A 22,756-nucleotide genomic window follows, 5' to 3' on the forward strand; every position below is an offset into this window, starting at 1 on the left:
CCAAGTACTAGAATTACAGGAGTGGACCACCACGTCCAGCCCTAAGTATAGTTCTTAAAGCTTATATGAGTTAATCTAATGGACTGTGCTGTCTTTAGGGTATCTATTTGCTTTCATGAAAGTTATACTTGCAACAGTACGGTGCATTATCAAGTCCTGTCTTATTGTACCTTCTAGCTTTTCACTAGGTTTCTGTAGGAATTTAATTTATTTACTTTACCATAGATCATTATTTCGAAGTTGTCCTGCATTTTATAAATACCTCTTGGCTTTTTTGCTGTATCCATGGAATTTCCTTCTTAACACCAGTCATGACTAAATCCTCTTGTGATGAGTCATTGTAGATATTATTCTGATACATTTTAGGAGACAGACATTTCTTAAATTAAAAATTGATCATGTTCTTCTCTACCACCTTACTTCATATAACTGCATTGAATTCCTTTGCATTTGTGGCCATTTTAAAAATTGTACCAGACATTTTCCCACCATTTTCTTAATTTCTTCCAGAAAATTTAAAAGTCTAAAATATTACATTATATGACACCATTATATACCTCGCATAAGCCTAATTTCTACTTTGCAAGAGACTGAGAAAGTCGCTGAGAAGTCAGAAATGATCTTGTAGGCTGTCCTCACCTCCCCTGCCTCCTCCCTGTTACCTGCCTATCCAGGACTGCCCTCCATCCCTTCTTAGGACCTCCATCTGGTCCTCCTCTTTGAGGTCTTTATGCTTTCCCCCATCTCTCATTATCCACATCTCCCTTCTATTGGCTCTTTCCCAACAATATGCACACATACTCTTAATATCTTAGGAAAACTACTCTTGACTGACCACCCCATCCATCTCTGTGCTTTTCTTTGCAGCAAAATGTGGAAGAGTTCAGGATATCACTTCCCCCATCTCTCCCATGACTCTGCTTGCTAGCAGCCGCTCCCCTGGTCCCTTCCACATCTCACCACTCACCCTCATAATTATACCTAGTTGTATGGCTCTAAATTCCATCCTTGTGCCCCTGACTCTCAGACACCTCTAGACCTGGCCCTTCCCCAGAACTCAAGGTTCATCTAGCTAAGAGTCAGCCTGGCGTCTCCACTCAGATAGCAAGCAGGCTTCTCAGGCTCAGTGTGGGGAAAACTGATCTCTTCTTTCTCCCTACAGCTGCGCTCTCCCCACAGTCAGCTCCATCCCCAGGATTCAAAGGAAAGAATCTAGGAGTTGTCCTTGAGTCCCTTCTCTCTCTATGTCCAGTCTGATCAGGTTATAGATAATTTCATACCATGCCCTGTTCTAAACCAGAGCCAGCATTTAAAGGGTTAAAACAGTCATCTTCCTACAGTGCCCGGTCTACAAGCAAGTGGCTCTCCCCCTAAACCCTGCTGGATGACAATGGGGAGATAAGATGGGGGCAGACCCCAAGAGAAAGGTAAAAAGTTACAGACCTTCAAACTTAGAGGCGACAAAACAGAGATTTAAAAAAAAAAATGGGTCAAGGCTATTGGCAAGACTAGTCTTAAAAAAAAAAGATACTAGGCACCTGCAAGGTGGGAAAATAAGTTGTCAGCATAACAACCCAGATAAGAGACCTTATTTAAGATCAGAAACTTTAAGAAAAAGCAGAGTTTTGGTTCCCAGCTCTCTAACACACCCTCTTTTCCAGTGTGGCACTATCTCCTTTCCCCTTCTCTTTCTCTCTCTTAATAAAAATTTACTTAAGTATCATAATCCAAGGAAGTCTCCAGGCCTTTTTTCTAAACTAGCCCAGGAGAAAAACCCATGATTGGGTGGGTGATCAACCACCCAGAACGGTTACATCTTTGGTACCCCATATGGGACTTGACAAGGGGCTTCCAAACCATGACACAGTCCAGGAACAAGTTCTATGAGGTCCACCACGGTGCTCCTCCACCCCATCCCAGCTGCCTGGAGCCCTGCCACAGCCTCCTCCCCAATCTCCCTGCTGCCTTCCTCTCTTGTCCTCTACTGGACACTCTTCATCCAGAGGCAAACAATCATTTCAAAGATATATATGAGATCTAGTTAATACTGTGCTCAGAACACCTCCATAGATTCTCAGTATGTGCAAAATAAAACCTTAATGACCTGGTTTGCGAAGCCCTTTCTTACCTGGTCTCTTCCCCTTAGAGGACCTACCTCATCTCCTACCACTTTCTCTCTTGCTCACTTGAAGGGCATGGGCTTTTTGTAGGTCCCTGCCCACCACATGCCAGGCTCCTTTCCCCTCTTCCCGGGCTCTCTTGTCCTCCATCCTCCACCCTCTTTGGATTCAGATCTCAGCTTCAGTGTCTTCTCCTTGGAGAGGCTCTCCAGGCAAACACTATGACATCAACCTATTCTCATTCATCAAAGAGCACTTGCCACTAAGCTTTTCTTCTCTGTTCGCTTATTTATCTGTCTTGCTGCATACCACCAGCCCCCGATTAAAATGTAAACACCAAGAAAATGGAAACTTTCCTTTTCTTATTTTGCCTCTACCACCCCTCTCCCAGCTCAGTTCTCGGTAAATGGACGAATGTTGTTCTCTAGCCCAACACTTCCTAAATAATGTACGTGATGTGAAAGTATCAAAAGGCTGATTTAGCTAAGCACCAGTATTGGTAAAAGACTTTTTTTCCAGGAAGCCTGGAAATGTTGTACTATGGTTATTTAAACATCTTAGATTATTACATCTTAGATGTAATATTTGTGACCATTTTGAGACTGAATATTTTCTCTCAGATATAGATTATATTATACTTGAAAACTTATTAAATGCCCAGATAAGGAGAAATATTGCTAAATATATGCATAAAGAAAGCTATAAAATGAAAACTAAATTGATTTAAGAAAAACAACAACATGCAAGCTAGAGAGTGACGCGGGAACTCAACTGTGTATTCATGTTCGCTTCCAAAATCTAAGGAGAGTTTTGGTGAACTCAGATAATAACTCTCCTCTTCCATGATGTTTTTCAGAGAAGCTATCAGGTGCTGGTAGTATTCTTCAGCTTCAGCAGCTAAGCTTCCTCCAAACCGCCTATAGTGATTAAAAAGAAAACACAAAGGCTGTAAAATCATGATAAGAAAAAAAAAAGTATTTAGCAGTATTATTTCCAGATACCCAATCATCTCTACACACAAAAAAAAACATGGGGATGAATCTCTGTAGTGCCCTGTAGTTATTAGGGCTCTATTTCTTAGGGGAGAATCCTTTCATGGGCTCCAGGACACAAGCCTCTATACCTCTCTAGGGTGACCTCTCCTCAGGCTGTCCCAATGTCCTCACCCAGCACGGCCCCTGGACCTGCCCTGACCACTGCACAGGCCAGTCCACTTTGTTGGGGGAGGCAGGGGTCCTTCCACGCAGCACACTAGGATGCCTCAAACCAGGTATCACCTGGGACGCTTCTTGGAAACACATTCCTGGTCCCACCTGCAGACACCGTGACGCAGAAAAGCTGGATGGGGCACTAGATTCTGTGCTTCGAACAGCTCACAGACACCCCAGATGCCCCACCTCCAGTAACATTGGTATAGATTACTCTGGGGTCCTCACAGACCCCCTGTGAAAGGACAGAAAGCAGTTTCCTGGTAACTCTCTTCCTTTCTCACACCGAGGACAGACTCCAGGAAAATCAAAACTGACCTATTCTCCAGCTAAGCTCAGCCTGACTAAATCCACCCTTGTGCATCATCTGGCTTTTGTTCTAATAAATGGTAACTGGAAAAAGCAGTCTAGCTGCCTCGCCCCAGTTTGATACAACTGCCTAAGATTCATTTTTCCATCATTTGTTTCTTTTTTATTTGGCAGATAGCTGAATGTGGCCAGGTGTGACCCAGGCAGGGTCCTGGGTTAGGCCACTGGTAACAGTCACAAGCTCGTAAGTCCTGGGCTGACATTTCACGCCCAGCTTTGTTTTGAGCGGGAGGTTGGGCAAGTACTAATGGGCAGAAGTGTCTTTACTTCTATAAACAGGGCTCCCGCACTTTCTGGCTCCTGCCCAAGCTGCTATTTGTTCAGACTGTAAAGGCTATGTTAGCACTTATTTAGTAAGATAGAGGTTTGTATTTTATTCAAGATTCCATGTGTAAAATGGACATAATGATGCAGTCTTCAAAAGAATCTTTGAAACAAGTGGCTCCCAAGATTGTGATGTTTAATCCCCGGTATAAAAAATAAAATAAAAATGAAAATAAAAAGGCAAGCCAGGCACGGTGGCATATGCCTAAAATCCCAGAACTTGGGAGGCTGTGACAGGAGGATTGCAGATTCAAGGCCAGCCACAACCTAGTGAGACCATGTTTCAAAAAATAAAAACTAAGGCCGGGTGTGGTGGCGCACGCTTGTCATCCCCGTGCTTGGCAGGCTGAGACAGGAGGATCGCGCAGGTTCAAAGCCAGCCTCAGCTACTTAGTGAGGCTCTCAGCAACTTAGCGAGACCCTGTTTCCAAATAAAATATAAAAAAGGCCTGGGAGTGTAGCCCGGAGGTAGAAGTCCTCTGGGTTCAATCCCCAATACCACCAAAATAAATGATAAATAAATAAGTAAAAACAAAAATAAAAATTAATAGGGCTGGAGGGTGTAGCTTGGAGGTAGAATCATCCTAGATTGAATTTCCAGTACCACACAGGCATGCACAGGCAATGCACACACACACACACACACACACACACACACACACACACACACACAGCAATATTCAAAGTTCAGGCTGTCTTTTTTTGTGTGTGTATGTGTAGTACTGGGGATTGAACCCAGGGGCATTTTAGCTCCAAACTATACTTCCATTCCTATTTTTTTTTAAATTTTGTAACAGGGTCTTACTAGGTCGATGAGAGTCTCAGTACTTGCTGAGAGAGTGTCTTTGAACTTTTGATCCTCCTATCTCAGCCTCCCAAGTGTGAGCCACCAGGCCCAGCTTTCTACCTCTACGCCATACTTCTAGCCCTGTTTTATTTTTTATTTTGAAATAAGATCTCACAGACTTGCTAATGGTCTTGCTAAGTTGCTGAGGCTGGCCTCAAACCTGTGATTCTCTTATCCAAGCCTCCCAAGTGCAGAGGTTACAGGCATGCGCCACCAAGGGCCCAGCACAGGCTGTCTTTTTTGGGTCACCTTTATGCTCTCTACTCTTGGTCACCAACTGTAAGTTTGGGTAGTATTTGTGTATTTAGAATTTTAATTTTAGTCTAACCAAACTGAATCTAAATAATTTAGAATCATCTAAGCAAAATCTTATCAGTCAAGCAAATGAGATTTTTTACCTGTTATGTACGGTACACACATACACACATAGGTTGGGTTTCTTGGGAATAAATAGGAGTTTTTAAAGTCATCTAATGTTCACGATTGTCCTCATTCCTTACATGCTCTTCCAGCTGCTATTGTGAAAAGTAGGACTGGCACTCCCAGAGACATTAACTTTGGGAACCACCCCTCCTAGGGCTAGCCAATTCCTAAAGATGGTAATGACCTGCCCCAGGGCATGCCTTTCAAAGGCCACAGCCCCTGTCACCTCCTCTGCGGACTGTCACTCTCAGGCCATCAATTCCCTGCCCTGACAGCCTCAGGGTGAAGTCCCAGACAATTAGGGGTAGCTGGCTCTGTGCCCCACACCTTACTGATGTGACTCAGACTTGCTCATCCTAAGCCTGCTGGATTGGATTCTTCCTTTGAAGCTATTCCCCCAGCCAGGCTGGTGCTTCCCATGTGGCGAGGCCAAGGCCGCAGCGTGGTATGCCCTCTCCCCTCAGGATCTGCGACTATGAAAGGTTAGCTTTGCAACAGCAGCCTTCTCCTGCTGTGCTGATGGGGCTGCGCTTGACTGTTTGCAAACACCGGGCACCTAGTGGGGTTCCTGAGTGTGTTCTGTACGTACTTCCATTTTAGGAACACGAGGGTGCCGTCATCTTTCCCGTTCACCAGAATGCTTTGCCCATCCATGGAGATTCTCATGGACTGGATCCCGTGGCCCTGGTGAGAATGGCTCCGGCACCGAGCAAATGTTTCCTCAATGGGTTTAAGAACAAAGTGGAGAAATTACAAACGGCAATTTGACATGGCTTTTCTAACAGAGTTGCATGCGCTTTTGCTTGCGGATAAATCTGTTTCTATTTGCTAATAGCATTTTAGTGGGTAGAGAAGTAACTCTTGGCAATAGGTAGCATTTAACATCCCTAGTCTAAACACGTTTGCCAGGACTGATCTCTTCTCCTGCTGTTCTGTGTATGTGGCGTGGAAAGAGAAAGGACTGTCACTGACTTAGGCCAGGAAGCAGGCACCAAGGAGAGAAGGGACTTACAGAGGCCCTTAGTGAGGGAAGGGGCCTCGGGTTCGCAGAAGTGGCAAATTCAGATGCTCTGTGGCTGGGGCGGGGGCAGCTCAGTGGTAGTGTGCTTGCCCAGTATCCTCCAGGCCCTGGGTTCAAGCCACAGGACCCTGGGTCAGGGGAGGATAAACAAGCTGACTCTGACAGAGAGCATGAAGACAGAAAATCATATGCCTTGGAGTTCTTGTTAGCATCCTTGAAAGATGCTAATTAAGCCAATTTGACAAACAGAACAAAACAACCCCCCCACACACACACACACAGAGTGGCATAGGGAGCACCGGTTTAAGCTCCCTGACTCAACACTGGTTTCTGTCTCACTGGTTCTCAGTACCCCAAAGGCAGCCAGTGTAACTAGTATCAATAGCCTTTGACACCTTTTTTTTATTTTAAAAAAAGTGTGTCTGTTTTGCATAAACAAATTTTTATACAAATATAAATTTTTTTCTACATAAATTCTAACACTGTTAACAATCAGTGTGAAGCTCTTTCCACATTACTACATAAAAATGTCCTCATTCTGTATCAGAGCTGCGAAATATTTCATGTTTTATTTATATACCGATTTTATACCATAATAAAGCTATTCACCTAATCCTCTGCTGATGGAGATTAGGTTGTTTTTACAAACAGTGCTTCCATGACTAACCTCATATATGAGTTGAGTGCTTTGCATGTGAGCCCAGGTAATAGGATCAACCCAGAGCAACTCTGATGTCTCGTGACGCTGTGCCAGTGTCGGCTACGCCGTGCATTACAAACCATTTGGATAGCACCATAGCAGAGCTTGCGAATCATTCACTTAAAAAAAGAATCTCTGAGGATTCAAGGTGTTTTCTATATAATGTATCACTTTTTCATAAATATTCTTTCTACTAGAGAGTAGCAAAAGGAGCTGGGATGTGAGACTCAACCTGGATCATATCTGTGGCGCCCTAGGACTGTGGTGCAGGGCTGCCTGCAGTGCTCTGGGTGCGTGGGGCTAGAAAACTAGGTCAGAATCACTGACCGGATTCAGTAGTACTGATAGCCAGGACAGGTAGTCTCAAAACCTAGAACAGGATCCCCCACCTTTTGAAGAGAAGCTAGTATTTTTTTTTTTTAACTTTCTCAGAGGTCTAAGAACAATGGAAATCAGAAAAAGTAGTAGTGGTGGCACATTGAATCTGCAAGTGATGAAGGAATTTGGTTCAATATACTTATTTTTTTTTTAAATTACCAATGTGTAGACATCCCGGATACATAAGATTCCACATTTAGCCATTGTTATGAGCCATAGTCCATGCGGAGACAGGTAGAGCATTCCGGGTCCATACTGTTTGCTTGGCACTTTTTGGGATGGCTTAAGAATATAAATGTCAGTATGTTCCTGCCAAAGAAAGGGACCACATTATAGAGAAGATCAGGTCTGCAGATGTGCACTGCCTGTGTGGTCGGATTCAAATCCAAAGACATCCCTGTTCTTGGAGTGAACCAGTACAGGGTCAAGGAAGCACCTGTGTGTACCACATGTCACACCTCTGTTTGCAAATGACAATTTGTTTCTGGCAACTAAGGAGGGTCTCACTTCTTTTTTTTTGTTTTTTGGTGGTGGTACTAGGGTTCCTGGAAGCCCTTCTACCTCCAGGCTACACTCCCAGACCTATTTTTACATTTTTATTTGGAAACAGGGTCTCCTAAGCCAGCACAGGGCTGGCTTCGAACCTGCGCGATCCTCCTGTCTCCGCCTCCCAAGTGCGGGGATTACAAGCGTGCGCCACCACGCCCGGCAAGGAGAGTCTCACTTCTATGTTAGCCTGCCATTAAGGATCCCAGCCTACCTTGACAGTCTTTATCTTTACCAATCATCTTCCTAGATCCTGGGAAGCAGGTCTAAAGAAAGTAGTCAGTGTCCTCCTGTGTGTCCCACCTCTACGCTTTTGCACATGCCCTTCACTTGGTCTAGAATGTTCTCCACCCTGTTCCCACCAGTCCTGCCTACTTCCCTATATCAGCACCAACCCCCAGGCTGCACGCATTATTCCTCCACGTCTGAACTGGACGTGTTCTTCAAAGTCTAATTCAAATACGGCCTCCTCCGTGACGCTTCCTTGAATTCTCCTTGCCATGAGCCATTTTGTTTTCTCACAGTTCCAAGGGCTTTGACTGAAGACTTCAGAGAGGCAGTGAGGGAGGGAGATGGCCTTGGGACCCACTAGAGGGATGGTACCTGGCCAAAGGGCAGTAAGCAGGTCGCTGGCCAGTGTGTGCCGCAGGAGGTAACATGGTGCAAAAGAAGTTGGAAGAGAGAACGGTGAAAATATGCCAGGAACATATTTTAACAATCACTTTGTGGCTTAGGTTCAGAGGGCTTAGGTACAGAGTTCCACTGAAAATCATCTATCTATTTTATAGCTTTTGGCATCTATGGATCTATAGAATAGATTTTTCCTTTTTTTTCTTTTTGCGGGTCTGGGGGTGGAACCCAGAGGCATTTGACCTCTGAGCTACAGCCCCTGCCCTATTTTTTTATTCTTTATTTTGAAGCAGGGTCTCACTAAGTTGCACAGGGCCTCACTAAGTGGCTGAGGGTATCCAGGAATCGCGATCCTCTGGTCTCAGCCTCCCGAATGCTGGGATTACAAGCATGCGCCACCACGCCCGGCTGGAATAGATTTTCTAATGCTAGATTTTCTTTTTTTTCTCTCGTGTATGTGTGTGTGTGTGTGTGTGTGTGTGTGTGTGTGTGTGTGTGTGTTTGTATTTGTGCGAGCGCATGCATGGTGCTGAGATTGAACCCAGGGGCATTCTACCTATGAGCTATACCCCCAGACTGATTTGTCTAACTAAATTGCTGGGTCTGGCTTCAAACCTGCAAGTCTCCTGTCTCAGCCTCCCAAGTACTAGGATCACAGGCGAGCCCTACCATGCCTGGCTTACATTTTTTTTAAGGCACTAAATTAATATTGTGTCAACCACATGTTTATCTGATAAGTATGATATATGTCGCATACATGTGAGGTTGCTCGAACATACATTATCAGGAATTAATGAGAAACACCAATATTTATCTATTCAAGGGAATTTTGTTGATAAAGCCAATTGTCAACTGCCCTATTCTGTTAGAGTCAGAAGGATCATGTCTAATGAATACAAAGTTGGTTTTGATTGTGATGGCAAATGGTAAAGTTCTGACATACTTTTTCAGGAAGAAGATAGTTGCAGATGTATGGTGCTTGACTGCAGAAGCCGTGTACTTGGTTACTTTGATAGTCTAAGACTGCAGAGGACAGAGTGTGCTCCATCTCATACAGGTACTTGTGAATAAACTCATCTTTCAGCCTCCCTCTTTCATTGGCAAAGGCTATAGTAACTGTAAGATTTGAAAAAGAAGAGAGTTCATTTGTATCATATATTGATTTTTTATATTATTAGGAACAATTGTGTAAAGCAAAATAAAAATTTTAAATGCTCAATTAATATTGCACAGATTATTTAGTGACAAAAATCATTTCAAAACTAGAAATACTTATAGCTGGGCGTGGTGGCGCACGCTTGTAATCCCCGCGCTTGGGAGGTGGAGACAGGAGGATCGCGCAGGTTCAAAGCCAGCCGTGCTGGTGTAAGAGACCCTGTTTCAAAAAAAAAAAAATAAATAATATATATACTAGGTCTGGGAGTGTAGCCCGGAAGTAGAAGGGCTTCCAGGAACCCTAGTACTACCAAAAAACCAACAAACAAACAACAAAAAAAAAAAAAAAAAACTAGAAATACGTATGCCTGATAGTGAGTAAAATATGTTTTGTAGGCCTTGGTTATTTTCAGCAATCAACAGGACATTTCTTTTAAATAAACATGATAGTGAAGAGATTCTTAAATTAAAACATAAAAGTACTTTTTGTGGTGGTACTAAGAATCAAACCCAGGGGCATTCTACTCTGAGCTACACCACTAGCCCTTGTGGGGTTTTGTTTAGAAATAGGGTCTTGCTAGGTTGCTGAGACTGTCCTTGAAACTGTGATCCTCCCGTCTCAGTGTCCCAAGTACTGGGATTATAGGCACACACCACCATGCCTGGCTCATAAAGGTACTTTGAGCCTTATTAATTGTGTATTTGTAAAATATTTATCAAAAATATTTGCTATCTAAAAAAAGAGTATTTTTCTCATCCCTTTTTCCCCCCAGAAAGCTTTCTTTATAATTTCTATCAATGATGGTAAATGCACTATACGCTATCTGAGTTTAACTGTATATATTTAAAACTATATAACAAGAGGCATCACAGTATGGCACATTGATTTGACATGTGTCAGTAGATTCTGTTTCTTTTCTCTAATAATAAAATAAATTCATGAGTCATAAGGCCTAGAGGAAAAGCCACATTTCAAATTGTGCTGTAGTCACATCAGATTCACTCTGTAAAGATGTGCAAAAGATAGCCATTTTACTTCTTCATATGCTAAGAAAAACAAATCTCTCACTAGAAGAAAAAGCACCTACAACAATGGATCTGGGTCCAGGACAGAATGAGCTGGGTTGCTGGTTTTTACCGTGTGGTAGCATTACAGGCAGAGTGAATATTTCCAGCCTGCTTCTTCCTGATTCCTGAAGTACGGAAAGTACCATCACTTCCACCATGTCTGTGCCCAAAAGAGACACTGTGGATATTTGAAGAATGTCTTTGCTCACCTCTGGAAGCAAATGGAAATCAATGTCAAAGTGGTCACTGGTAAGTTTAAAGATTCTTTTACCATCGCGATAAAGGTATCTTATTATAGACAATCTTCATGCAATCTTTAGAACCAAATTTATTGATATTTGAAATGACCTTTAAACATAAACAACAGGAACAGCTCTGATGAGCTGATGTCTGGATTGGCAGATTCCAGCCAGCCCGGTTTAACCCAGCTTCTTTCCAACTGGAGTGACTTCCAGAGTCTGTTGTCCCCACCAGCCTCAGCCGAACCCTACGTGCTCCGGCCAGTGTGCCCACTCTGAATACCGAGTACACTCTTGGCATAGTTCTTTGCATCTGTGACTAAAGGCATGGGCGTGGTAGAAAGACTCGTGGCGATGAGCTTGCTCCTCTAGAAATCCAGCCAGTCTGCCCTTGGCACGGTGCGCCACGCCTGGGGCCCAGCTTGGCTTCTTTCCACACTTCCCTCCCACTCTTGCCCGGGTGGCTCAGAGATAGACTGCCCCTGGGTTCAACCCCCAGTACCACACATACACACACATGCATACACGCGTGCACACACACACGCACACACACACTCCTTCAAGCCCACAACTTCTTGGGAAGCCTCCCGGTTCTCTCTTGCACCTCCCCATCTGTGCACACCTTCACCTCCACTCCTTCCCTCACACCTGGCAGAAGCCATTGCTGCTTCTTCTGTGTCTACACAGCGCGCAGCTTCACGCTTCTCCACTAAATTGTCTCCTTGACCTTTTTATCCCCCAAGGGCTTAGGTTCAGCATTTTACACTTAGTAGGTTCTTGATAAATCTTATAAATCAATGAATGAATTTATAAATATATTTTGAGGGGAAACATGCATATATATTCAGTACTTAAAGCACAGAGAAAAGAATTTATTTATTAAATAAAGATCAAACATTTATTTTAAAAACTATTTCAAAGAAAAAGTAGCTCTAATTCTCCTTATAATACTATAAAAATGTTCAGCTATTTCATTAAATTAGTTCAATAGTTGTTAGCATCAACTATATACCGAGAAGATAATTTAATATTCCAAACACCTTCAAATATAATGTGTGAATTTTCTTAAATAACTTAATTGTTACGTAAATTGGTACTTAAATACTTTTAGAAAATATTCCATAAATGTTTTGCTATAGTTCCATTTTCCTAACCTTAAGCTTTTTGGAGTAAAGTGATTGATTTTTTTTCCCCTTTGGTACTGGGGATAGAACCCAGGGGCATTCTACCTCTGGACTACACCCCAGTCCGATTTTCTTATTCTTTATTTTAAAACAGAAACAGGGTCTTATTGAGTTGTAAAGGGCCTCACTAAGTGGCTGAGGCTGGCTTCGAACCTGTGCGATCTTCTTGTCTCAGCCTCCCAAGCAGTAGGATTACACGTGCGCGCCACCATGCCCGGCTAAAGTGATTGATATTTTATTTTATTTTTTATTTATTTATTTTTTTTGTTTTTTTGTTTTTTTAATTTAATTTAATTTTATTTGATTTTTTTTTATTGGTGCACTGTATTCATACATCATAGTGGGATACAAACTTTTGTAGACATACATGCACACATCGCCCAGTCAGCCCCCACCCGATCCCCACCCATTCTCTCCCCATCCCTCCCTCCCATGCTTGGCTTAGTGGTTGAAATCTAGTATTATAGCAATTTATCCAAAATTAAAAATGATAATCTCACATAATAGTTTCATTTTTCTGATACCAAGCTTTTGATGACTTAAAGATAACATTTCAATATTTCTTTTTACTTTCTTTCTTACCAGAGAATATTTTTTTCTATTTTTTTAGGTGAAACTATCATATATTTATATATTTATTTTTCAGAAAAAAAATCTATCCTAATATGGAATATGGATTCTAGATACCCAAAACGATCTTGAAAAAGAACAAAGTTAGAAGATATATATTTTCTGATTTCAAACCATATAAAGCTACAATAATTGAAACAGTATAGTACTATTCTAAAGGCAGATATATAAACCATTGGAGTTAAATAAAAGCCTAGAGCTAATTTCTTCCCTATATTGTCAAGTTATTTTTGACAAGGTTTCCACGAACATTTGGTGGTGGAAAAAATAATCTTTTAACTAAATATTGTTGAAAAATAATACTTACATGGAAAAGAATAAAATTGGACCCTTACCTAATCCCATATACAAATATTAACTCAAAATAGATAAAAGACATAAATATAAATCTTAAGACTATAAACTTTTAGGAGAAAATCTGGGTCATAAAACCTCACAACATTGAAATTGGCAGTGATTTCTTGGATATGATTTCAATGGCACAGGCAACAGAAGAGTATACAAACTCCCTAAAAAATTAAAAAAAATATTGTATATCCAAAGACAATGTAAACAGAGTTAACAGTTACTGATAGAATGGGATAAAATATTTCCAAATGCTATATCTGAAGGTATATTAATATTCCAACTAGAAATCCTAAAAATTAACAACAATAAAGGCAAACAATACCCTTTAGAGATAGGTAAAAGACTAACATAAATAATGAATCTCCACAGATAACCAATCTTAGTTGTCTGTTGGATGGAAAATCTTGTTTCTCTAGTTCTGGTGTGTGTTACGTATTTCTTCTTTGTAGTTAATCTCTTTGAGTATTTTCTCTAGTGCTGGTTTTGAAGACATAAATTCCTTCAGTTTCTGTTTGTCATGGAAGCTTCTTATTTCTCCATCTAATTTGATAGAAAGTTTTGCTGGGTAGGAAATTTTTGGCTGGAAGTTGTTTTCTTTCAGAATTGGGAATACGTTACTCCAATCTCTTCTGGCTCTCATAACTTGGTTTGGGAAGTCTGGAGTGATTCTAATTGGTTTGCCTCTGAATGTCACTTGGCCCTTTGCTTTTGTTGCCTTTAAGATTCTCTGCTTGGCTTCCACATTGGTCATTTTGACAATTATGTGGTGTGGGGATCCTCTTCTCCGATCCTGTCTAAAGGGGATTCTAGAAGTTTCCTGGACCTGTGTATCAACCTCTTGTTTTATGTCTGGAAAATTTTCTGCTATTACTTCCTTGAAGAGATTGTTGATCCCTTTGGTTTCACTTTCTTTTCCCTCCTCTATTCCAATTATTCTTAGGTTAGCTCTCTTAAAATGGGCCCATATTTCTTCAATATCAGATTCCTGCTGTCGGATATTTTTTTCTAGATTAGAAACTATGCGCTCATTTTTGGAATGATCATCTTCTAAGAGCAAGATTCTGTTCTCCATGTGTTCTAATAGGTTGTTTGTGCTTTGAATTGAGGCCTTTACTTCATTAATTGCATCCTTTATCTCCTTTTGGCTCTCTCTGAGTTCTTTTCGAAGCACCTCTATTATTTCTACAGTTATTTTCCTGATTTGCTCTTCTAGAAATCTCTGATTTTCTGTTTTATCGGGTTCTGATGTTGTGGGGTTGTGGGCATTCATTGCTCCAGTATTATTCCTCTTTCCCATGATTTCAGAAGTTTGTGCCTTCTCTGGGTTCTTCCCTTGGGTCACTATGACTTCACTCAAGGTGTTCTGGATCTCGAGTCAGTAGTATCTCAGACCCCACTACTCCTTTACTGGTTTGTATCACAGAGTCTCCGGCCCAGAGAGTCGATAGAGGCTGCTTTAGACTGTGGGGGGGTGCCAGGTTGCATGTTCTCCTATGGTGTGATATCTCTGCCACCGCTCCTCCTCCACTGGGTCAAGTCCCAGGGAGTACAGTACTGGGATTTCTCCTCTGTGGTCCGCAATTTGACTCACTGTTCTTGAGTATGCAGATGTAGCTGTACTGGCTTCGCTGAATTCGCTGCTGCTGCCGCCGGTGGCAATATGGCGCCACTGCTACACCCTTGGCCGTGTGGCTGGCGTTTTTCTTCTTGGTTTTGATTTCCACTCTGAATCCCTGCAGCGTGTGCTGAGCTCAGCCACTGGGAGCTTTAGATGCTCTCTGCGCCGAGAAATCCCGCCTGGCTGTTCCGCAGCAGCTCACCTTGGCTTGCTGTAGCCGTCTGGTGAACTCCCCGCTGCCGCCGGCAGTAAAGCGCTGTTGCCGCGTCTGTGGCTCTGTTCTCAGTCCGCGTTCTCTCTGGAGCCTGGTGATTTTTTGTTTCTCTGGTGATGGTGTTTTCTGGCTATGAAAGGCGCTGATTTTGTGGTAATGGAGATTGGTTGTTAGCGGGGCTCTTAAGCCATGCTTTTCTCGGTCGCCATCTTCCCGGAAGAGTGATTGATATTTTAAATCAATAAATATCCTATGTGGTACCTGTGAATCCAAGGATCTGAAATAAGCTCGAGGGGTTGGCATCGATAGCAAAGATGTTTCCTTCTGCTGTTCCAACTAACAGATATATTCCTCTCTGGTCATAACTAGAACAGAAGAAATATGATGATTAGATCCTACTTGCTTCACCACTAGATGATAAACAGATTTACTGGGTGAACAACTCTGGAGTCAAAACTAGTCACTCTTTTTTTTTTTTTTTTTTTTTTTGTACTGGGAATTGAACCCAGGGATATTCTACCTCTGAGCTATAGCCCCAGCACTCTTTATTTTTTATTGTGAAACAGGGTCTCAAGAAGTTGCTGAGGCTGGCCTTGAACCTGCTATCCTCCTGTCTCAGCCTCCCAAGTACTAGTATCACAGGCATGTACCATCACACCCTGCCCTCTGTATACTTTATGACTGTCAAACCAAGTGGACATACTAACATTCAACAGAGATGAAATCTGTGAATTGTATGTTTCAAAGCAATGATGGCCTTACTGGAATCCTCAAGGGACAGGCCTGACGAAAGCACTGGGGGAGCAGGGTGCTTACATGAGGTGCTGCACAGAGGACTTGGAGAGGAAGGCCTTGTGACAAATCGTAGGGGATGCCACCTCACATACGTCCAGGAAGTACACACAGCCATCTGTGGTCCCCACGGCAGCACAGAAGGAGGAAGGAGAGCACGCCAAAGTGGTCGCCTGTTTAAGATAAAGCCCCAGAGAATGAGGCCCGCTCTCCCACAGACATGAAGGCTACTCGGCTGCGAGTACAGCTCGGCATGCACCAGGCCCGGGTTCTTCCCCAGCACCAAACCACCAGCCATCAAACAAGACAAAAAGACTCAGTTATATTTTTTGCAAAGCCTGCAGAATGAGAGGAGTGGCCGGTGTTGGGTGATACATATATATATATTTTTTTGCATGTCTGGGGATGAAACCCAGGGGCATTTGACCTCTGAGATATACCTCCTGCCCTATTTTTTATTCTTTATTTTGAAACCGAGTCTCACTGAGTTGCAGAGGGCCTCACTAAGTAGCTGAAGTTGTCCGCGAACCGCGATCCTCCGGTTTCCGCCTCCCAAATTCTGGGATTACAAGCGTGTGCCACCACGCCCGGCTGGGTGGTACATATTTCAAAGTATGAACTCCACACTTCTGAGCTAACCAACTACATCAACAGGCACAGGAATTTGCACATCTTATCTTTTTATCCTAATTGCATATAAAGCAGTTTCTTAAACTTTAAATAAATTTTTTATTAGTGCATTGTATTCATACATCTTAATGGGATGCAAGATGGTGGAGACATACATGCAAACATCACCCAATTAGCCCTTACCCGATTCCCACCCAGTCCCTCCCCACCTCCTTCTCATGTTTGGCTTGGTGATTGATTTTGATATGTTTGTTAACATCATGTGCATTAGAGAATTTCCCTCTTCCCCCCTCCCATCCTTTCAATTAGGTCACCTTATTTGCTCATCTATAGAATTCCATTCTTTGTCTAGAGTTCCTTCTATGACCCACTTTCTCCCTAGCTTTCGCATATTAGAGAGAGCATCAATTTCTCATTTTTTGTGACTGACTAATCTCACTTAGCATAATGTCCTCCAGTTCCATCCATTTTCCTGTGGTTTCTTGAAGTTTAAACCACAACATCATCTTTATTCCTAAAAGATGATTAAATGATTATGCCAGGCTAACGATAATGACAAATAAACTAAGAAATTTAAAATAAATTCCTGGACATTTTAATAGAATGTTGTTGATTTTTAAAACCACCATTCATCATCTGAGGAATGGGGGGCCCAGGGGATCTGGTATGACCAAGGAAGACTTAAGAAGCTAACCGGGTCACTGGACCATGGATTCCATCATCAAAGAAACATACAACAGATCCCTGTTCATCTTAGTTATTTATACAGAATATAATGCCTAAGAGGATAAATTAATTCCTTAATGCCTATGGAATCAGAGTCATTCCCCTATGATTAGTGTTGTGCAGCTTGTTTTGAATAAAACGATGAAATGTTAGGACTGAAAAAGAACTTAAGAGATCATCATTTTGCAGAATAAATAACAGGGGACAAGGAGGTGCAGCAACCTGCTCTGGGTCCCACAGCTGGTGATTAAGCTTAGATGAACACTCGTGTTCAGCCTCACCAGAATGTGCTCACTCCCAACCGAGTGAGTTTTTTTAAAAAATTATTATTTTTTTTATTATTATTGTTTGAAAGTCTCCATAGAATTTCTCAGTGTGTGTGTTATGTGTGTGTACGTTGTGTTCCCAAAATAATCAGCTATAATTCTCCTCTATTCCAGGGCAGTAGTGGGCTAGTCTAAAACTGGCAGTGAGAGCCAGAGGAGTCTCGTGTCCCCTGCAGGAGTCATCAAGCAAAGCTGCTAGTGTCCGGGTGTCTGGCCACTGTGGTGCTGGGCCGGTTCCCTGGGGAGTGGAGCACACTTGGGACACAAACTGGGAGATCTGGTCTCAGTGACACTGGGGCTGCTCCCTGATCAGCTTTCTGTAGGACAGTGGTGTCTCCCAGTGGGACAGACCAATGTCTCTGCCCCGTGCCGACTGGCTTATATCAGTGGACCAGGCTTGATTTGGAGCTCACTGAAGGATGGCTGAGGACTTTTGATGGCACCTGGATTCCACCTTAGCCAATAGAAACAAGGTAAGACCTGGTTATACAGGCCCCTGTGGGTGTGGTTAGACATTTGTGTGTCTCTCATCTGTAAAAGGAGCTGTCCAGATGGACTTATAAAATCTCTTTCTAGTTCTAGGAATTATAGTAGAAATTAATACATAACACTTGCCATACAGATTATGGACTCTTTCTCCTATTCCCCAGTCTTTTAGGACAGAATTTTTATCTTTACTTTGGGGGAAGAGTTTCATTTACTTGAATGAATTATGTATCTTTTGCATCTTGCAATATTCTTTCATGTAGTATGATGCCTAGTCTTTTATAATTGAGATTTTAATTTTATAAAGGGGAAGGTTTAAAACTTCCCTACCTGCTAAGACCCTTAACTTATCTAGAACCGAGTAATACAACGGTGGCAGTAAATAATAGAGAGAAAAAAACCCCTCAAATCACAGGTGTTTTTTGTTCCTTTTTTCCCCTTTTACATTATATTATGCACAATGCACTATGAATGCGCAAAAGTAATAGTAACATGTTGAGGTAGGTGTTGTGGGAGATTAATGGTTTGCTATTCAGTATCCACATGCCTTCCTTCCGGAACATTTCTTGCTTATGCGCTGACAAACCATCCTTCTCTAGCTTCAGGGTTGAGTGAAAGAGATCTGATTCACGTTTCCAGGGCTGCGCTTATGCCAACTAGCACTTCTCATCTCCCTATCCACTGTGATTAGTTCAGAGACATTAAGACATTAGAAGATATTTACTAAGCTTTCTAGAAGAGGGGATCTTTTTTCTTCTTCCCCCTCCCGTCAGAAGTTTTCTTCCCTGGTAATGTGATGTGACATTGGAGCCTGGTACTTGCATACCACTGAGACCTAAGATGAAACTAAAGGCCTAGGGTAGGGACAGAAAAACAGTGTCCTTGGTAATATCATTGGAGCTGTGAGACTGAGACACACAAGAGACCAGAAAAGGTCTGTTCTCTACAGCTGACTCAGTCAACAACCCCCACCTTCTAATGATTGGCTTAATCTGTCAAGGGTGACAATTTTCTTCTGTTTCTATTTGATCTCTTGGCACAGTGGGGCCATTTAATTCATTATGGGCAAAGGCTGTCTCATTTCTGAGCAAACGCAATAACTCTGGCACTCTCTTCCTCCCTCGTGGCACTGAAGCGTTAGTCACTGGTGGGGCCTCTCTCAGCTGTCTCCCCCACCCCAAGCCTGCACGCAGCACAGACCCCTGGCAGTCTACAACGAGCCTACAGCATGAGACACATGGAAGGCACCAGGATTTCAGAAATAACTGCCACCACAGAGAACTTAGCCTGTCTAGTATCACAAAATAGAATGTTATCCCCACTCTCCTGGCTGCAGCAGATACTCTACACACAGCATGATCCTAAATCCATAGGTAAAATGCAATCAGCCCTGCACAGCAAGTTTCTACAGACAATTGAAATGTGAACATGGACATGTAGACTAGATTAGACTTCAACTTTTTCTTTTCTTTTTGCATTGGGGATTGAACCCAGGAGCATTCTACCTCCAAGCTATACCCCGAGCCCTTTTTATTTTTTATTTTGAACCAGGGTCTCACTAAGTTGCTGAAGGTCTCTCTAACTTGCTGAGTCTGACCTTGATCCTCTGGTCTCAGCCTCACAAGTACTGGGATTACAGGCGTGTGCCACGGGCATAGCTTTGAAATCATCTTTTTAAAAATCTATGAGGCATACTTACTGGAGTATTCAGATAAAACCTGCTTGCACAAGTACAATCCTCCATCCACCAAATACAAACTTCCCCTGATTGTGTGAGTGTCTGTAAAAGAAAGAAAAAATAAAACCAAATGGAAAACCAGACTCTTCTATGAAAACACATTCTAAATTACTTTCTAGTATGCCAACCAAAGATTTAGTAAAAAAAAAAAACAACTTTTATTATGTTTATGTAGATTATAAATAATTATTTTACAGTTTCAACACTTATTTTCTGAAGAAATATTGTCTGTAGTGCAATTTAATTAATACATAATAACTAATTAGAATTATAAAAGTGGGATAAAGATTTTTACATATGATGTCTTTAAGATAAAATATACTTGGAAATTCAATGGGATTATTTTCTAATGAATAATTCTAGAAACAGAAAATTATACACTGTTTTTTTAAAGATTACTAGACATTTTTAAAGCAGTTTTGAGATTACAGAAAAAATTGAGCAGAAAGTACAGAGAGTTCTTCTCCTCCACATATATAATTCTCCTATTATCAATACCTTACTTTAGTGTGGTATTTTGTTACAATTCATGAGCCAATATTGATATACTATGAGCTAAAATATAAGCTAAAATCTATAGCTTACCTTAGGAATGTGTATCCACCACCAGAGTATCATACAGAATAGCTTCACTGCCATAAATTCCCTTGTGCTCTACTTACCCCCTACACCCTTAAATAATTTTCATAGACTTTTTTAATTTAATGAAGTCCAACTTATCTCTTTTTCCTCCCATGGACTGTGATTCAGTATTAAATCTAAATAGTTACCACCAAGCCCAAGGTTGCTTGGCTTTCCTCTTACATTGTCTTTTAGAGTTTTATAACTTTTCACTTTACATTTGGGGCTATGGTCCAGTTTAATTATTATTATTATTATTTTTTTTGGTGTTACTGGGGATGGAACCCAAGGACCTTCTACCTCTGGGCTACACTCCCAGACCTATTTTATATTTTATTTGGAAACAGGGTCTCTTAAGCCAGCTTAGGCTGGCTTCGAACCTGCACAATCCTCCTGTCTCAGCCTCCCAAGTGCAGGGATTCCAAGTGTGCACCCCCATGCCTGGCTTTATTTATTTTTTGAAAGGGGTAAATTCTGCATGTACATTTGTTTTCATGTAGCTGCCCAGTTGTTTTGGCACCATTTTTTGACAAGATCATCAGTTCTTCACTGCACTGATGTTTCCAAAGGTCAGTTGACTATTGGTGTGGGTCTATTTCTGGGCTCTCTATTGGTCCCCATTTATTTAGGTCTTTGTGTTCTCTCATCACGATGTACTTTTCTCATATAGAAGACAAACACGTTTTATTAGATTTATACTAGCTCATTTTGATGACGCTAATGTAAATTTGTATTGTTCTTACTTTTCAATTTTAATTGTTTATTAAGGGTATATAAGAAAGCTATTGGCTTTTTTTTTTTTTTGTCATGTTAAACTTTTATCCGGAAACCTTGGTATAATCACTCAAGTCTAGGAAGGCTTTTGTTGATTCTTTAGGATCTTCTGCACAGGGAATCGTGACATCTAAGAACAAAGTTTTGTTTCTTTCTTCCCAATCTGTGTATCTTTTACTTGTTGTTACTGTTGTTGTTGTTGTTGTTGTTGTTGTTGTTGTTGTTCTTCTTCTTCTTCTTCTTCTTCTTCTTCTTCTTCTTCTTCTTCTTCTTCTTCTTCTTCTTCTTCCTCTTCCTCTTCCTCTTCTTTTTTGTCTTATTGCATTAGCTCAGAATGTCAGCTTGATGCTGAATAGGAATTCTCAATATTAAGTATAATGTTAGCTATAGGTATTTTTGTAGACATTCGTTGTCAAGTTGAACTTCCCCTCTGTTTTTCATTTTCCAAGAGTTTATTTTGTCATGAATAGGTAATAGATTTTGTTAACTGTCTTTTCTACATCTATTAATGATTTTTCTTATTTAGCCTGATGATAGCCTTAATGTGATAGATAACACTTATTTTTGAATGTTGAGTCGGCCTTGCATACTTGAAATAAATCACACTCACTCCCAATGTAGAATTCTTTTCATATATTGTTGGATTTGATTTGTAATATTTGTTGAGGATTTTTAAATATGTGCTCATGAGAGATAGTGATCTGTAGTCCATTTTTCTTGTAATGTTTTGTCTAGTTTTGGTAGTAGAATAATACCTCAGGAGAATGAGTTACTGAATTACAAGTATTCCCTCTGCTTCTCTTTTCTGGAAGGGATTCTAGGAATTGAAATAATTTCTTCTTTAAATGTTTAGTAGAATTCACCAGTGAGCCTATCTGGACCTGGTGCTTTTTATTTTAGAAAGTTATTATTCTTCCAATTTTTTGGATTATATACCCTTTCTGAATAGCTAATTCTCTTTCTGTAAGTTTTGGTAGATTGTGTCTTTTAAGGAATTGGTCCAGTTTGTGGACATAGAGTTATTCATAGCATTTCTTTATTATCCACTTAATATCCAGGGAAGTCAGTTGTGATAAACTTTCCTTCAGTCTTTCTGATTTTGATAATTTATATCTTCTCTTTTTTCTTAACTGACCTAACTATATATAGGTTCATAAAATTTACTGATCTTTATAAAGAACCAAATTTTGGGCTCATTTTTCTCTATTGATACCATACTTGTAATTTCATTGACTTCTGTTCTAATTTTTGATATTTATTTTTCTAATTACTTTGAACCTAAGTTGCTTTTCTTTCTCTGGTCTCCTAATGTGGTTCCTTAGATTATTTGTTTTAGCTCCCTCCTTTCTACTAAAAGCATTCAATGCTCTAAATTTTCCCTCACTGCGTTCTTAAATTTGGTAAGTGGTATTTCATTTTCATGTAGTTCAACGTTTTTAAATTCTCTTGAGACTTCTTTGACCTAAGTGTTATTTAGAAATGTGTTATTTGATCTTTAAGTAGTTAGGAAGTTTCGTGTGTGTGTGTGTGTGTGTGTGTGTGTGTGTGTGTGTGTGTGTGTGTACAGTTCTGGAGATCAAACCCAGGGCTGCTTTGCACATTCTAGGCAAACAATCTACCACCGAGCTGTACCTCAAGCCC

General features: G+C 41.1%; 1 protein-coding gene across 1 annotated transcript in view; it reads right to left on the reverse strand.

Moving 5' to 3' along the window:
• Positions 1 to 22,756, reverse strand: part of CFAP43 (cilia and flagella associated protein 43) — a gene marked incomplete at its 5' end in the record, with an annotated part of 103,662 nt that overhangs the window by 38,165 nt on the left and 42,741 nt on the right. The window contains 9 exons of the mRNA XM_080694860.1: positions 263 to 352; positions 2,893 to 3,037; positions 5,881 to 6,011; positions 7,550 to 7,699; positions 9,510 to 9,682; positions 10,860 to 11,000; positions 15,284 to 15,387; positions 15,839 to 15,987; positions 19,682 to 19,762. Of these exons, the coding sequence (XP_080550986.1) occupies positions 263 to 352; positions 2,893 to 3,037; positions 5,881 to 6,011; positions 7,550 to 7,699; positions 9,510 to 9,682; positions 10,860 to 11,000; positions 15,284 to 15,387; positions 15,839 to 15,987; positions 19,682 to 19,762 (1,164 nt within the window). The remainder of the gene's footprint in view (positions 1 to 262; positions 353 to 2,892; positions 3,038 to 5,880; positions 6,012 to 7,549; positions 7,700 to 9,509; positions 9,683 to 10,859; positions 11,001 to 15,283; positions 15,388 to 15,838; positions 15,988 to 19,681; positions 19,763 to 22,756) is intronic.

This window comes from Muscardinus avellanarius (assembly GCF_963383645.1).
Source record: "Muscardinus avellanarius genome assembly, chromosome: 4".
Lineage (NCBI taxonomy): Eukaryota > Metazoa > Chordata > Mammalia > Rodentia > Gliridae > Muscardinus > Muscardinus avellanarius.